Source organism: Tubulanus polymorphus, chromosome 4 (assembly GCF_964204645.1).
Source record: "Tubulanus polymorphus chromosome 4, tnTubPoly1.2, whole genome shotgun sequence".
NCBI classification, from domain to species: Eukaryota; Metazoa; Nemertea; class Palaeonemertea; order Tubulaniformes; family Tubulanidae; genus Tubulanus; species Tubulanus polymorphus.
The window spans coordinates 3714982-3729392 of NC_134028.1; the positions used below are offsets into that span (position 1 = coordinate 3714982).

A 14411-nucleotide genomic window follows, 5' to 3' on the forward strand; every position below is an offset into this window, starting at 1 on the left:
GAGACCCTGACGTATCAGTGCAATCACAAGCGTCACCGTATAGCTATTATAGATACGGTTTTCAAAATCAAAAATCTAAAAATGAACTTTACATAGTGCGTGTAAAGCACGTTAAAAACAAGAACACATTTCGAAAAATTCAGCAAAAAAAACGTAATGCACAGTGTATGCTTTACAATTTAACTATCGCAAAATAAAACGCCACCTAGTGAACAAATAAAGATACCAGCAGCCTTGAAACTCACCACAATGTTGAAAATGATACTTAAAAGATCCCATCTCGAACGTGTTTAGCCCACCCAAAGTCGCAGGACAGACATACGACCGACCAACACATTTTTACGTTGATAATGATGGGCCCAAGGGAGATAATTATTAAGCTCAGAAATCAAGACCATTAATTGATCAAACGTTATCTTTGGGTTGCAGACGTGTCTAGAGAAGATACATCAAACATCAGGACAATAAAAGAAAGCGTATAAAAAAAGTTCCAAAAATAAACCCGATTCTGTCAAGGGACGGATGAAAAGTGAGCGCAAAAACGAATGTAACCCACGTGGCTCGTTCAGGAGAGCGTTTTATTCAGAACGTATCATACATTTTGTTCGTGATATTTAGCGATCGTGTAGAGAACGCCGCCGACGAGATTCGCGCCTATACCGATGGCTGTCGGGGTGTTGACTGCAACGCCACCGAACGAAAACATTCCGATGATTGTCGACAGTACACTTTTTATGATGCCGACTACCGACGTAGTCAGAGCGGAGTTGTAAGTCGTGCATAAGAACATACTATAATTTAATAAAGCACCAACGGAGATCATTAGACTAATTAAAATATAAACAGTTAACGGTACTGTGGAGGCCTCCTCGAAGAAATTCATAATACCAGTCAATTCTCTTTTGAAAATGGCCCATAAAATCAGCACAGGTAAAGTGTTTATGCTAATGAGTTGTAGAGTCTCGGCTACCGTTAATTTGTCGGAATGTTTCTGCACCAAAGTCAAGTACATCGCCTGAGTTAAACTGCTACCCAGACCGCACGCGTAGGCGTATAAGTTAAACGTTAAATCACCATAACCTGAAATATAAATCAAAAAATGTGCACGATGTAAAAACATAAGTCAATATGATATAGAATCTACAGTCCGACTCTAGATCAGAATCATCAAATGAAGTTAAAGATTCTAAATTATCTTTTTTGATCTTAAAATTGTCTTACCCGCTAGAATGCAGCCTCCGGTCATCAATAAGATGGCGATCACAATTCGCTTAGAAGGCCGGCCTTTATCGAGCATAAATATACCAAGTACGAGAATGGCCAACGGGGCCATTCGTTTTATCACTCCATACATAGGAATATTCATAGATGACAGAGCAGTCAACCCTAGAACTGCATTGGACGCGTAGAACATCGACGGAAGTAAGAAACCTCGACATCTCGCAACGCTTAATGGCGGAAGTTTCACGTGTCCCAGAACGTTCAGACATGATAGAATTAAGATGACAAATGTCATCTGGAACGCTAGAATAGACGCGGGGAATTTGAATTCGTATGTCGAGAGTAAAGCTTTGTTCACGAACGCCATCGACATAGAACAACCGCCATATAACAACGCTGCCATTATTCCTGCCAACCGGACGTATGTTGAACCGATCTCGAGTCCTGAAGAAAAGAGAGCAAGCGATATTCATAAATTTTTCTTATCAAAATTTTAATTCCAGCTAGAATTTAACGTGATAAAGCAGGTTTGCCTGTGTTCGCTACAGTATAATTGGGAAAGATTTTCGTTTTACGCGTAGTGAACAGTAGGCTACACGAAAGCAACTCTACGCGCGGGGCGTCACACACTGCAGGTGATCCTCTGACGCACGCTTCGCGGAAAATCGAGCCGCCGGCATACGGGTTAACCGCTACACATGTATTATCACACTACTACGGCACTGGTATGATATACACACACCAATACTAAGCATAGCCTCTACTACTAATAGTCAATCTGTGCTAGGCTAGCAAACAAATGCCATTCGATTCAGGCCGCGCTGACCAAGACTTGCGTAATGATCAAGACCGATTGCTGTGATTCAGAACTTACCTTTCGTTTTGGCAGTGATTACATGGTCTTTGATGGCCTGTTTTTCTTCGTCGATGTCACGTCCGGACGTCGTTTTGCCATCGTTCGTCATCGCGTCCTGATGTGGAGACATCCTTAGTACCTAATTATAGTTTGTACATAACGCGTATATCAACTCAGTACTATAGGCATACAACACTGTCGACATTCCTTTTCGCGGGCGCACAACACGTTATAATGCGGGTATTCTTCTAGACCAAATCGGCATTAAATTCAACGCAAGTGCGCGCGTATACGCATACAGCGTTTGTATCGATCACTCTGGCAGACGGCGCCGAGGTTGCTACGATACAGCGCGACAATAAACGAAGCGATGGCTTTGGAAAGCAGGGTGACAGGCTTTTCGAACACGGAGGGGGAGTTGAGACCCCTAACCCCCTTGAATCTGCCCGTGGGTGGGGTAAGTTATGTGCCATAACCGCTTCATGAACAACAAAAACAAAAACAAAAACAACAACAGAATTTCTAAAAAACATAACATTTTTTCGATGTCGTGTCCATTACCTTGAAGCGGGAATACAAAATATAATTGTTTAGATTTAATGCACAAAATTATCTTTTTAAGAACAACACAGCGGTCCTTTAAAGGCAATATGACAATATGAAATAAATTGACTTTGTATTTAAATCCTATGTACATTATATCAATATATGCACGAATTTCAGTTAAACTGTACCAAATTTTAAAAAACAAATTGTCAAAATGCGTCAACAAAACGTTACATTGGACCAATTGTAATACAACATAGAAACAAAACATGATTATATATTAACATATTTAGGACGCTGGCGAACCTAGAGTCTATAGCAATGTTGTTATAATCCTATACAAACAATACTCTCAATTGGGCGGCTTGTACGTACAAGTTTTCTCTATGACATATTCGGGGTTTAATCGTCGCATCCCATATCTATTCTCCGTTGTCTAAGGGCCGATTCCAGATCTGTTGCTAATGTTCCTAAAAAGGAGGACATCTAATTGAGATACTAGTTACAACCGGAATAGAGTTAATTAGTTTACAAGCAAAAAACTATAATTCCAATACTCGTACAAAGGCGATCACTTACGTTGTGGTGGTTGCGATTGTCTTGGACGTGATCTGTGTGGCATCGCGGGTATAGGAGGCGCTTGGAGTTCACATTCTGAAGTAACTGCCGTTTGTTGTTGTTGAATCTCTTGACAGTCCGTCGTTAAAAGTGTATTTTGCGCTATGAATTCGTCGTTTACGTAGATATCTTGTTCTTTGATCACGCATTGGATCAATTCTCTCGGGGATAGAGGAACGGGCAAATCGTCGTTACAAGATGGATGCCGATACCGCGCTTCCGACGAGCCTGTAACAAAGAGACTTATTGTTACCAACAGAACACAAAATATCGAGAAGACCAACAAAACATACCAAAATCTCGAAAGTGTCATATGTTTCGAACTTTCTGTTTCTTTACTGTGTACGCGAAAGTCTTTAGGAAAACCTAATACACTGTGTGTCATTATCTGTTTTGAAAAAATGAATTCAAATATTTAATATGTCTTGTAGATTACCTCCATCTTGCGCAGGCACATCATAGATCTGGTCAGTATCATCTTGGACTTCAATTTTGTTATAACGGTCGTCTTGAAATATAAGGAAATTAATGCAGTAGCTAATACAATTATTCTTGTTGAACGTGATATCTATAGTTTCTAAATTTTGTACTTCACCTTTTACGAAATACTAACCAGGAAGCTGCGTTTCGTAGGACGGCGGTTCGATACCGTAATGTGACAACGAATTCGTAGACATGGGGAAATAGTTCGTTCCGAGACGTTGGATAAGAAACAACACCACATCGTGAAGACATAGCATTTCTGGTTGGTTCTTTAATGGAGAAATCATGTTATTTACATTAAGACTTGATTATTATCCAAACTATACGATATAATCTATTGAGTTATAATGTACGACTAACGAATTAGATATAATGAATCGAAAAACAAATACATACATTGTAATGACAATGTGATGTAATGTAATAACAGGATTGCGTCAATGAAACACGAAAGAAGTTCAACAAAATGATCCTTAGTTGTTGAAGAGAAATTACAAGCTATATATATATATATATATATATATATATATATATATATATATATATATATATATATATATATATATATATATATATATATATATATATATATATATATATATATATATATATATATATATATATATATATATATATATATATAGAATTCAGTAAATCCAGTATTTTTCAGTATTTAGAAATTGACATTTGACGGGAAAACCCACTCCATTCTGACGTATACACTCGATCAGTGAATATTTTGGCATGGGCCCAAAACGTACCTTCATCGTGCCTAGCCTATAACCACGTACGACTCGTTGTATTTCGAAGTGCTGAACCTTCAGAGTACTAGAAGATATGTATAATACATTTTGTTATAGTTGTGTGCAGAACGAAATAAATTTCTAAGTAAATTACTACTACTTTTACCCTTTAATATTTTTTAGTATTGACGCCGAGTAACTGCCGTGCTGGCGGTTTTTAATACTTTCTCGTATGAGGACATTGCCACCATCACCCATCTCATGGCTTTTCATCAGGATTGTCTCTGCCATTTCTCGCGAGCATGACATAAAGAACCATCTGTTAAAATCATATTCTGACATTATTTACATTTTCTATATGGGAATGAATTTTAGAATCATGTCCAGTGAACAAGAATGTTTTTTTGAATATATTACATATAAATAAGAAGATTAAGCTGTCTTTGTGAATGAACAATAAGTTGCGACAGTTCTTTTTACAATGTACTATCATTATATTCTAGATTGTATTAATTTATAGACGCGGACCATTGAAAAGACTTATGAACTTACGGTGGGATTTGCACATTTTCTGCCCTATTCATGAAAAACGTGTGATTCTGTAAAAAGAGAAGAATTGGTTAATACAAATAAATTACAAGTACTTGTTACATAGTATTTTACCAATTTAGTTACCATGAATACGCCGCTGTCGGAACCGAACGCTGAATCAGAACCGCAACTGTAAGCTGTTGAAGCACAGGCAGATGCGCTCCCTGAAGTCTCGGACGATGATTTTGATGATGCTGATTGCGCGTCAAGAATATTCTCCATACTGCCGATTCTTGTCATCACTGGAGGCCTGTTGCGTGGTAGGGGTGGTGCAGGAGGATCAGACGACCGACGGCGAACAACTGCATTAGAATGTGCAGTTGGTTCATTGACATTTGATAACGTTTGTCGGCGTGGGGGAAATACTTTGAGGTCACCGGCACTCATTGAAGACGAGTCACCATCTCGATTTCTTTCTGCTTGGTAGTTATACAAATGTGTCTTTTGCATTGGTGTTAAAGATAAATTGCTGTCGAATTTCCCCTTGAAAATAGAAAATCCAAACATTTTTAACATATTTGGTACGAATTTTCAAAGAAGTTTCAATATAGAAAGATATAGAAAGATATCTTACAGTGCAAACAACGCCAATACACGCAACCCACATGTTCCTGTCTTTTTCATCCTTCGTCTGAAATCATACAAAGAGTACATGTATGTCGCGACAACATAGCCTACTTGCTGTCACTTTATCCAGGCATATAAATATCATGACTATCCGTTCATACAGAGCCGATGTGAAGATGGTGAAGTCAATAATATTGTAAAAAATGTATGCGTATGCTTGCTGCATTGGGTGCAACTGAGTTGAATAAAGGTTTCTTAGGTTACCAACTGTCGAATGAATTATAACTGACATGGGCTGATTTATTTACTTCCAAGAATCAGATAATTCGACATGCCGCCAAATCTCAAATGAATAATGCATGCATTAAATTTAAGCGAAGAACAACAGGAATCAATGGCCACATTCAGTCCAACATCGGTGAAATTCGACTTGGGAAAAACATCTCGTGTCAGCATCGGTACTTTGAGACGGCTGAACTTCGACATTTCAAAAATTACAGCCGATTACATGAGCATCATTGAACGAACCACAAAGCTTATCGATGGAGCGAGAAATATGCGAGGAGAAGTGATAAAACTGAAAAACGATTATCGTACAGCGGAATCGAACCTCGAACGGGTATCTAACAAGGGTAAGATAGTGTTTTCAATTGCCAAACAATACCGCATACAGTTAGATGAAACCCTGTACTTGTCGAGACTCACGAAGAAAATGCGTTCGCTTGGAGACCGCATGGATGCCAAAGCGCTGATTATCCATACTGACGACTTACAGCAGATTGCAGAAATCTATAAAGACGTGGATTTGGACAAACACGAAATGGATCGCATTGACAAGCATTGGAAAGAATCTATTGATAGACATATCTGATGTACTGAACCCCAACTTAATCTAAAGTATTCATACGTCACAATGTCATACGTATATACAAAAATGAAGCTGTCTTGATGGCAAACCAGTAACTTACATACCATTTTACCAGAAATCCCATCATTATACTATGTTTAGCAGGGGCCCGTTTCATTTATTCGGCAAAGGTTTTTACTATCACATTTAATTCCCTGAACTCACCCTGAACTTGTTTTTACGCCAATATTCGCCACCTTTGTCATCTGTGTGCTCAGTTGTCAATTTGAATTCGAACCATCCTTTTTTGGTAGAAGATTTCACTTGTGAATTCACATTCAACTCAAGCTGACCGATCTTATGACGAGAGAAGATATATATAGATTATTTTCGGTTTATCTATTAATTTCATGAGCTATCAGAAATATTTCTCTTAAACGTATCAAGATAAGCGTATTATGGCAAGATCTAATATTCAATACATATAGTTAGAATACAGTTTGAATACATATAGTTTGAAATACCTTTTCGTCAGAAGTAGAATTTTTGAAAATATTGAATTCGCCTCTGGAGTTGACCTTAACCCAAATGGCTGACCACTACAAAATAGGATGTCTCAATAACTAATGATAGCTAATTAATAACGACGTCTTCTTCATCACAATAGTTTCCATTTAAAAGCCCACCAAAAGAATTCATCTTATGATTCTAAAGACTGTGTCTGGGGGTAGATTTCGGTAAATTGCAGGGCCCAGTTTTATACACTGGTATCAACTTTAACCCAGGGGCTAACTTATTTGAAAATGAATTGAGCTAGCCCCGGGATAAAGTAAGTATCAGTCAATAAAACTGGCCCCATTTAAGTAATTCAATCACAATGAAATGTATGAAAATCTTTTTTCTATGAAACTATCTCCGAAAAAATATCGAATTCCGCCACTGGTCTTAATATTCTTACTGCGCATTCGCCTTTAAAGGCCAAATATGATTCTAACCTATATTTTCATTTTTTAAAGAAACTTGTTTTATCGGCCACGAGATATGTAGATGTATTGTGACTAAGACTGTGAATATCTTTATACCCAATTAAACTGGTATTTAATGGCCCAAACTGGTGAGCATTTTGTAAAATATCTTATAGCTACGTAGAAACAATGGAATTCGAAATTGTACTAACTAGATCTTAGAGTAAAATAATCTTTTTCATAATCTATTTTCGTTAATCTCCAATTCATATCTTTATTTATAACTATCGATGTTGAAGTCGTTTTGGAGAATATGGCGACGTCCACAATCCCGTTGTAACAGAATATACCATTCAAATTAGTGAGTGATACCATCTTTTTTGATCAGTCTATATCTTACAGTTTGAATTGTTATACTTAGGCCTATATCAATAAATATGCCTATATTTACCTTCCTTTTGTTCTGATGTTCCAGCCAACTAGCATGCAGCTCGACACGAGGGCGAGGGTCTTTTGGTTTTTCAGATCTCTCAGGAAGAGTGACATGTGTCATAATCGTGCGCTTTTCTCTGTTTTATATAGATTCTGTTTTAATCATTAGAAGTTTAATCCTCGATGATTTCAGCAGTTTGAATATGATCCATTTATCGCAGGTATGCCGTCCATGTCTGTCTACAGGTTGGTTCTAACTTCCTTATCGCTGATTAGAGACACTTATAAAGAAATCCGGGAAAGTCCTCAATATATTTATATCACCTCGAACAGGATCGAGGTTTTTATTTTTAGACGCATAAATCGAGTGCGGTATCAAGGAACACGTACGTGACATAATAGCGAAGGAATATTAATTTTTCACATGTCGTCATTTCAACAGTCATGATATACTTTACTTAAACGTATAGTTCAATGAAAATAAGACGTAATAGAATATGGACATCAATTCCAAGCAATCTAATGTCAATATCGAGAAGTCTCACAATTAGGGTGGAAGATACGAAGAAAGATAATGAGAGAAAAATATAAAATATAAAATAATGATGAATTGAGAGTATCCAAGTATGAAAATAACTGATTTACATAGTAACCAGAATGCAACCACAATTTATAGATTTCGATCAATCTCAGCTCCGTCCTCGGTTTTGTTAAACAATTAAGAGTAAGTTTTGAGAGCGTTTATATTGCTGCATATGTGGATAAAAATGCGCATAACATACAGTTTATACGGATTTGAATGATTTTAATTTTAAAAGCAACCTCTATATGAACCCCTTTCACTCAGATATTCAGTTCACAGAAGTCGTACTAAAAGGTATATCCTGCTCCTATAAAACGTTACGCGCTTTTAAGATGTTCCATTTGAAATATATCATTGCCATGGTTGTAGCAGTGACTGTGATGGTTGTCCAATTAAATCTGGGTAAGATACAAAACAGTATTTAAGAACTTCGTTTGGGTTAGAATTCGAAGGGATAGAATGTTTTCAATCTGTTCGTTGTAGTTGAGAATTTTAGTTTGGATGAACAGCGAAATGTGGAAAAACGTAAGTATTGTAACATTTCGTTTTTTCATCGTTCAATTTACTACACCTTACAAAAATAACAGTCGTATTTTTTTACTGCGATGTCCGTTTCTTTGCGCTACCAGTGTCGTACTTTTCACGAATCTTTAAACATTTATATACGTGTTTATAAGTTCTTATTGTGATTACCCTTTTCATCTAGGTTCCTGTTCAAATGCCATCGGGACGTGCAGCGTAGATTGATGTGGAAGTATGAAATATGCATTGATTATGTGTAGGAAAACATGTGACTCTTGTAGTTAATGAGGTAAAAAGGCTTCTAAAACGATGCATTCAAGACAGGACAATGAAATATTACCTATATACGTATAGAATTGTTTTTCTAATTCTAAAGCCTACGCTCACGGCAAGACATAAATCTGGCCAAACAAATGAAAACAGGGCTTTTCTGGCTGGTTTTGGATTGATCGGCTTGTTTGCGCACTAGGAATAAAGGTTACGCAAGCTATACGTAAGCAGGTTTTAGACGATCGTTTCGAATTACCTTTTTTTATATTTTAGATTTCCCGTATACTATGTATTGTTATATCGAGGTGTAGTGAACATAGCCTTCTACGAAAATCAAATGGCAATGAAAAATAACCAAAAGAAGAAAAAACTATTAAATTAAATGGCAATGTAAAATAACCAGATACACCAGATTGAAAGTTTCTTTCTTTGGGGATTTCTTCTAGCTTTAGAGATTTTTCAAGACACATTGTATTACTACTCAGGATTCAGTTACGTGGCAGAGTACGTCGTATGCATTCACCGGATAGCAATTTACTGCCTTTTAGGATGTCAACACTAATCCCATTCTATATTCATCCTATTTTAATATGGCGAAAATGCAAAAAGACCACCGCTGAGAGTGATGTAACAGCTCGTATGCTATTGACTCAAACATAAACACCAATAAATAATGAGGCAATCTTAAACCGATTGATCATATTGATATTAATTGAGTTGCCTCGTTATCTTGTCTGTTGCCCTAGAAATCAAATTCATTGTTCAACACAATTTGAAGTTTTATCAAATGTTCTGTTTGTTCGAGTTCTGAAGTCCACAATTTCTGTTGCCGTATACCGCTTGGATTTAGATGCTGAAAATTCGTTTGTTTGAGAGAGCGCTTTGATATTTACTGCAGCCTAGCTACGTGGTTGGTTAAACCGTGGTTGGAAATAATTTTTATAGAGCTAAGGTAGCTGTATACGTGAGACAAAACATTGGCGTCGTTATCAAAGTGTCCATGAACCCTTTGGCGAAGTTGTTTTGATGGAAACAATGTTCATTATCTATTGACACGAGTGATCAAATTGAACTCAGCTGATTAAGAAAGTGATCAGCTGATTGTCCTCAATCACATGGTCCGGGTGTTGACGCACTGGCCGATAATATAATGTAAGATATAGCGTAGCACTTGGGGACTAGATAACCACTCGACAAGTCAACTTTCCAATACGCAGCGCCATGATTGAATGACAAAAGGTAAGATCGTTATTTCAAACATAAGAACTTTGAGCATATCGTCCTGGTAAAATTGGGTTTACATTTGCAATAAGGTTCGATTATAGAATAGGCGATTGACCATGGTTTCTTACTTCGTATATTGTTTTCAGGCCGTGAGTGAGAAAATCAACAATCATGCAATATATCGGGTACCTGCATCCGTCTCTTTCCGAGCTCGATTACTATTCGTCGAGTGTAAAGGCTGCAATCGTCGGTTTATCCACTGCTAGTTTCTTCGCTGTCTACCTCTTGTCCGCCGTATTGGCGCAATGGTCTTGGACGTACAGGAATCTGCGAGCGAAAGAGAAGATATTTTGGAATCTGACCGTCATGCGTGGCGCATTCGGTATATTCGGCACGTTAGCTGGAATATGGATAACCTGGTTCGACGATGAGCTGTACAAGGATGTAGTCTTCGGTACAAACGCCACGAGCCATTTCATCTTGCTCGTTTCGGTCGGGTTTTTCGTCATCGAATGCCTGGTGCTGACGTATTCGGACGTTAAATACAACAGTTTCAACTACATGTTGCATCTTCACCACTGGCTAGCTTTAAGCGGCTATCTTTCCTGCATCGTTTTAAATAGTGCACATTATTTCGCGTGTGTCGCTTTGATGTTGGAGATCACGACACCATTTTCGTGTATTTGCTGGACACTTTTGAAATGCGGATTTGCGCGAACGAAGTTGTGGAAGTTGAACCAGTTAGTCCTCGTCCATCTATTCCACTGCCGTACGCTAATAGAAGCGTTTATTTTCATTCAATCGTGGCGAAACTGGTCGACGATTTGGTCATCGATGCCTTGGTCCAATTTCCTAATCTTACACGTGGGATTAGTGATAAGCTTCCTGTATTTGACACCTTATTGGACGTACAAGAAAACGACGCAACTCGTAAACCCCGTCGATTGGAACTTCGAAGATTCCGATAGAACCAGGGTTATGAACGGCCACGTTTGTAAAGGCGAATAACTTAATACGTCGGACAGTTACTATTTATTTATTAATTTATTACTACAAGCATTATGTTTGATATGGTAAATAAATATTGAAGTGATGAATTTATTATTCAGCAGTCTCCTGATATTGTTTATCTGGAGATACTCCTTATACAATATCCTCAAAGCAGTGACAGATATAGATTCCAATTGTCTCAAGCAGCACGTCCCATAAATACCGTAATCAAGTGACTGCTGCACGAAGAACTATGTGTATACGTAGTTCACAGATCCGTTCAGTTTGTTTCGATTAAGATTTACGTTGAGGGAGAAATTTCAGAGAGATAGAATTTTCCAACATTCAGTATTTATGGTACAAACTACATAGAATAAAACGACTACTCGCACGAAACAAACTAAAATTTCAGACCATGGCTTCGCCAGAATCTGCCGTTAAAACGGTCCGCACAGAGTTGACGTTGTTGATGATCACGATGATGAGAATGATGTGGTTGGCCAGAAGAAAGACTGTATCCTGGGCAGCATATTGTCTGTTTAACATCATAAACCTATGATAATTATGTAATCGGGGTTATACCATATTATATCATGATCGTCATCACCATCATTCGTCATCATGACTGTCACCTCCTGGCGAGCCTTATCCTGATGTTTCATCTTAGTCTATGGTTTCAGACGAAGGAGATTTATACATAATATTTCATAAAATCTCTGTTTATCATACAAATCAAATGACACAGCCGGGTGCCTTGTTATTAGCTGTTTAATCAAGGTAATCATCGCGACGTGTGTGGGGATAATTAACCGCACGTTCGTGAGTTTGACCGGCATATTGTGCACGTACTCATCAGCGGTACGCGGCTGGGGTCGCAGGGAAACACGTAATTGAGGAACCATCGGATCTGATGGAGGACGTGCTCATTATACTGAGTCGTGGCTTGATAAAGGATCGTTGAACCATTTTCACGGATTAAAAAAACAAACTGATGGATATTTTAGATCCGTCTATTCTTTCGTAAGATGAAAGTTAATTCCGTAAGTTGGAGAAACTGTCATGTTGAAGATATGAACCACGTTTGCTGTAAGAGGAGGAATACATGCTGTTTTTAACGTTTGCATATGAACAATATTCGTGATATATAATTCCAGTCAAACAATGTAATATGATATGCATTTCGTTAACGCGCCTGAATCCAGTACGCGTTTCACAAATATCTTTCAAAACATACAGTTAAACACAATATTACGTATATAAACATTTTCGAATTAATGGACGCGAACAACTAACTGATCATGCAACAAAATGAAAGTGACACGATTGACGTCACCGCCTGTAATCGGTCGACGGCGGATAGAGTCGAATGTGAAGCATGTCGAGTCGCGGGTATCATTGTACTTTTTACCATCGAACTATTTGCTGGTTATCTAAACGGATTATCACTATTAATGCTATCCCGATACAGTCTCCTCGAGGCGCCACTGACGCTTTACGTGTTCAACATGGTTCTCAGTGATTTTCTGGCTGTGGTTACGGTGTATCCACTTGCTCTGGTAACACTATTCTACGGATCATGGGAGTGGTGGCCTCCGGCACAGATTTGGTATCAACTAGCTTTTCCATTTTTTGGAATCGTGACGTTGAATTCGATGACAGCCATAGCCATCGACAGGTAAAAGTTGCATGATGGAATCATCAATTTAAAAATAGAGACGAGCTTGGAAAACTATTTGTTCTTTTTTATTTCTAGATTTCTGACGATGACCAAGTCGTATTCGAGCTATTTCCTCAAAAAGCATGGCGTCCGATGGGTCGGAGGAGTTTGGTGTATATCCATTATCATGATGATTCCTAATTTTTCCACAATCTCGTCGCGGACTCGCACGAACGAGTCTCACTGCGGTCGATCTACGGCAAAAACTGTCCTGGTTTATCCGATTACCTTCCTGTTTTGTAGCGTGCTGCCCCCTATAGTAACGACGGTCATCTGTTATGGCCGAATCTACTCGGTTGTACGCGTCGTCGCGAACCGCATACGAATAAGTCGGATCTCGTCGGCATCTAAGACCAGCAATGTCTCGGGAACTAACGATATTGAAAACGCCAAGACGGAAAAGATACTCGCCAAACGGATGATAATAGTAGTAACATTTGTGCTCGTCAGCTGGCTTCCGTACAGTTTCTTCGAGGTGATAATCGAAGGCTTCGAGATATCGTTGCCGCTTTCCGTCCGCCTGTTGCCTGCGCTTATCGCGAAATCCTTCGCCGTCGTCAATCCGTTAATCAACGTCATATTCAATCGTAAATACAAGAAAAAGGTTGTCGACTATATACTATGTCGTTGTAGGCGCAATAACTCCGTCCAACCGCTTCGGCTTCAACGCATGATGCTTAACACGCCATTCGCCGACGAGCTCGACTTTCCGTTCCCCAAGCAACAAAACGGACCTCTTCGCGTAGCTTGTACAGGAAACCCGTTTCCAATTCTTGAAACGATTTCCGAGCACCAAGAGAGCAACATGCTGCGCGTAGCGCAATTTCCGATGCGTGCGCAGATATTTGGAAAAGCCAAGTTACATTTTAACGCTAAACTTCCATCTCCGTTATCAGACGAAGAAAGACTTCCTGCCGAAGGTTGTGACGACTATAAACTAACCGCTACCAAAAAACCACCGTTAATAAGACGGAAAGGCGTTATTCTAATGAAGGGGGATTCGGAATCTTTTAATTCGCTCAATTCTCTTCCGAGCTCAAAGAAAATCTGAAATCCACGCAGATGATCATCCTGCCTCACTGAGAATAGAAACTATGTGCGGCCAAGACGCATGTAAGACTATTTCTACATTCAACCGGAATATTTTCTCGACACAAGTTGGTTGGATATATAGTGAAAGAATGCAAAGTTGGCTTGAAATTTTCAATATAATTTTATTAGTGAAAAAGGTTTTCT

At 38.5% G+C, this 14411-nt stretch overlaps 4 protein-coding genes and 1 long non-coding RNA gene across 5 annotated transcripts; 3 read left to right on the forward strand and 2 right to left on the reverse strand.

Moving 5' to 3' along the window:
• Positions 1-166: 166 nt before the first annotated feature.
• LOC141903967 (uncharacterized) lies at positions 167-2341 on the reverse strand. Its single transcript, XM_074792386.1, has 3 exons — positions 2096-2341; positions 1222-1665; positions 167-1080 (listed from the first exon to the last, which is right to left on the reverse strand). Exons 1-3 carry the CDS (start codon positions 2205-2207, stop codon positions 593-595), a joined length of 1044 nt encoding a protein of 347 aa, XP_074648487.1. The 5' UTR covers positions 2208-2341; the 3' UTR covers positions 167-592.
• Positions 2342-2627: 286 nt separating this feature from the next.
• Positions 2628-8137, reverse strand: LOC141904626 (uncharacterized). The gene is made up of 12 exons (XM_074793249.1): positions 7889-8137; positions 6997-7071; positions 6698-6829; positions 5633-5689; positions 5143-5541; positions 5020-5066; positions 4634-4786; positions 4486-4552; positions 3855-3993; positions 3678-3749; positions 3203-3469; positions 2628-3093 (listed from the first exon to the last, which is right to left on the reverse strand). Exons 1-12 carry the CDS (start codon positions 7988-7990, stop codon positions 3026-3028), a joined length of 1578 nt encoding a protein of 525 aa, XP_074649350.1. The 5' UTR covers positions 7991-8137; the 3' UTR covers positions 2628-3025.
• A 253-nt stretch (positions 8138-8390) lies between these two features.
• On the forward strand, positions 8391-10117 carry LOC141904627 (uncharacterized). The gene is made up of 4 exons (XR_012619158.1): positions 8391-8977; positions 9159-9263; positions 9351-9467; positions 9691-10117. It is a non-coding gene; the product is annotated as an uncharacterized LOC141904627 (long non-coding RNA).
• A 226-nt stretch (positions 10118-10343) lies between these two features.
• Positions 10344-11572, forward strand: LOC141903675 (protein CLN8-like). Its single transcript, XM_074791904.1, has 2 exons — positions 10344-10483; positions 10615-11572. The coding sequence occupies exon 2, from the start codon at positions 10640-10642 to the stop codon at positions 11474-11476; it is 837 nt and encodes a 278-aa protein (XP_074648005.1). The 5' UTR covers positions 10344-10483; positions 10615-10639; the 3' UTR covers positions 11477-11572.
• Positions 11573-13110: 1538 nt separating this feature from the next.
• Positions 13111-14411, forward strand: LOC141903829 (opsin-VA-like). The gene is made up of 2 exons (XM_074792163.1): positions 13111-13133; positions 13212-14411. Exons 1-2 carry the CDS (start codon positions 13111-13113, stop codon positions 14224-14226), a joined length of 1038 nt encoding a protein of 345 aa, XP_074648264.1. The 3' UTR covers positions 14227-14411.

What these genes read in the sequence shown, in the direction of transcription:
- LOC141903967 (XM_074792386.1), bottom strand. Translation starts at nt 2,207, where the DNA reads ATGTCTCCACATCAGGACGCGATGACGAACGATGGCAAAACGACGTCC. An exon ending in AATCACTGCCAAAACGAAAG is followed by an intron (nt 1,666 to 2,095) that starts GTAAGTTCTGAA and finishes TCTTTTCTTCAG; the next exon opens with GACTCGAGATCGGTTCAACA. An exon ending in CGGAGGCTGCATTCTAGCGG is followed by an intron (nt 1,081 to 1,221) that starts GTAAGACAATTT and finishes TTTATATTTCAG; the next exon opens with GTTATGGTGATTTAACGTTT.
- LOC141904626 (XM_074793249.1), bottom strand. Translation starts at nt 7,990, where the DNA reads ATGACACATGTCACTCTTCCTGAGAGATCTGAAAAACCAAAAGACCCT. An exon ending in ATTCTACTTCTGACGAAAAG is followed by an intron (nt 6,830 to 6,996) that starts GTATTTCAAACT and finishes TCTCGTCATAAG; the next exon opens with ATCGGTCAGCTTGAGTTGAA. An exon ending in GGCGTAAAAACAAGTTCAGG is followed by an intron (nt 5,690 to 6,697) that starts GTGAGTTCAGGG and finishes GTATGATTTCAG; the next exon opens with ACGAAGGATGAAAAAGACAG.
- LOC141903675 (XM_074791904.1), top strand. Translation starts at nt 10,640, where the DNA reads ATGCAATATATCGGGTACCTGCATCCGTCTCTTTCCGAGCTCGATTAC.
- LOC141903829 (XM_074792163.1), top strand. Translation starts at nt 13,111, where the DNA reads ATGACAGCCATAGCCATCGACAG. An exon ending in ACAGCCATAGCCATCGACAG is followed by an intron (nt 13,134 to 13,211) that starts GTAAAAGTTGCA and finishes TTTTATTTCTAG; the next exon opens with ATTTCTGACGATGACCAAGT.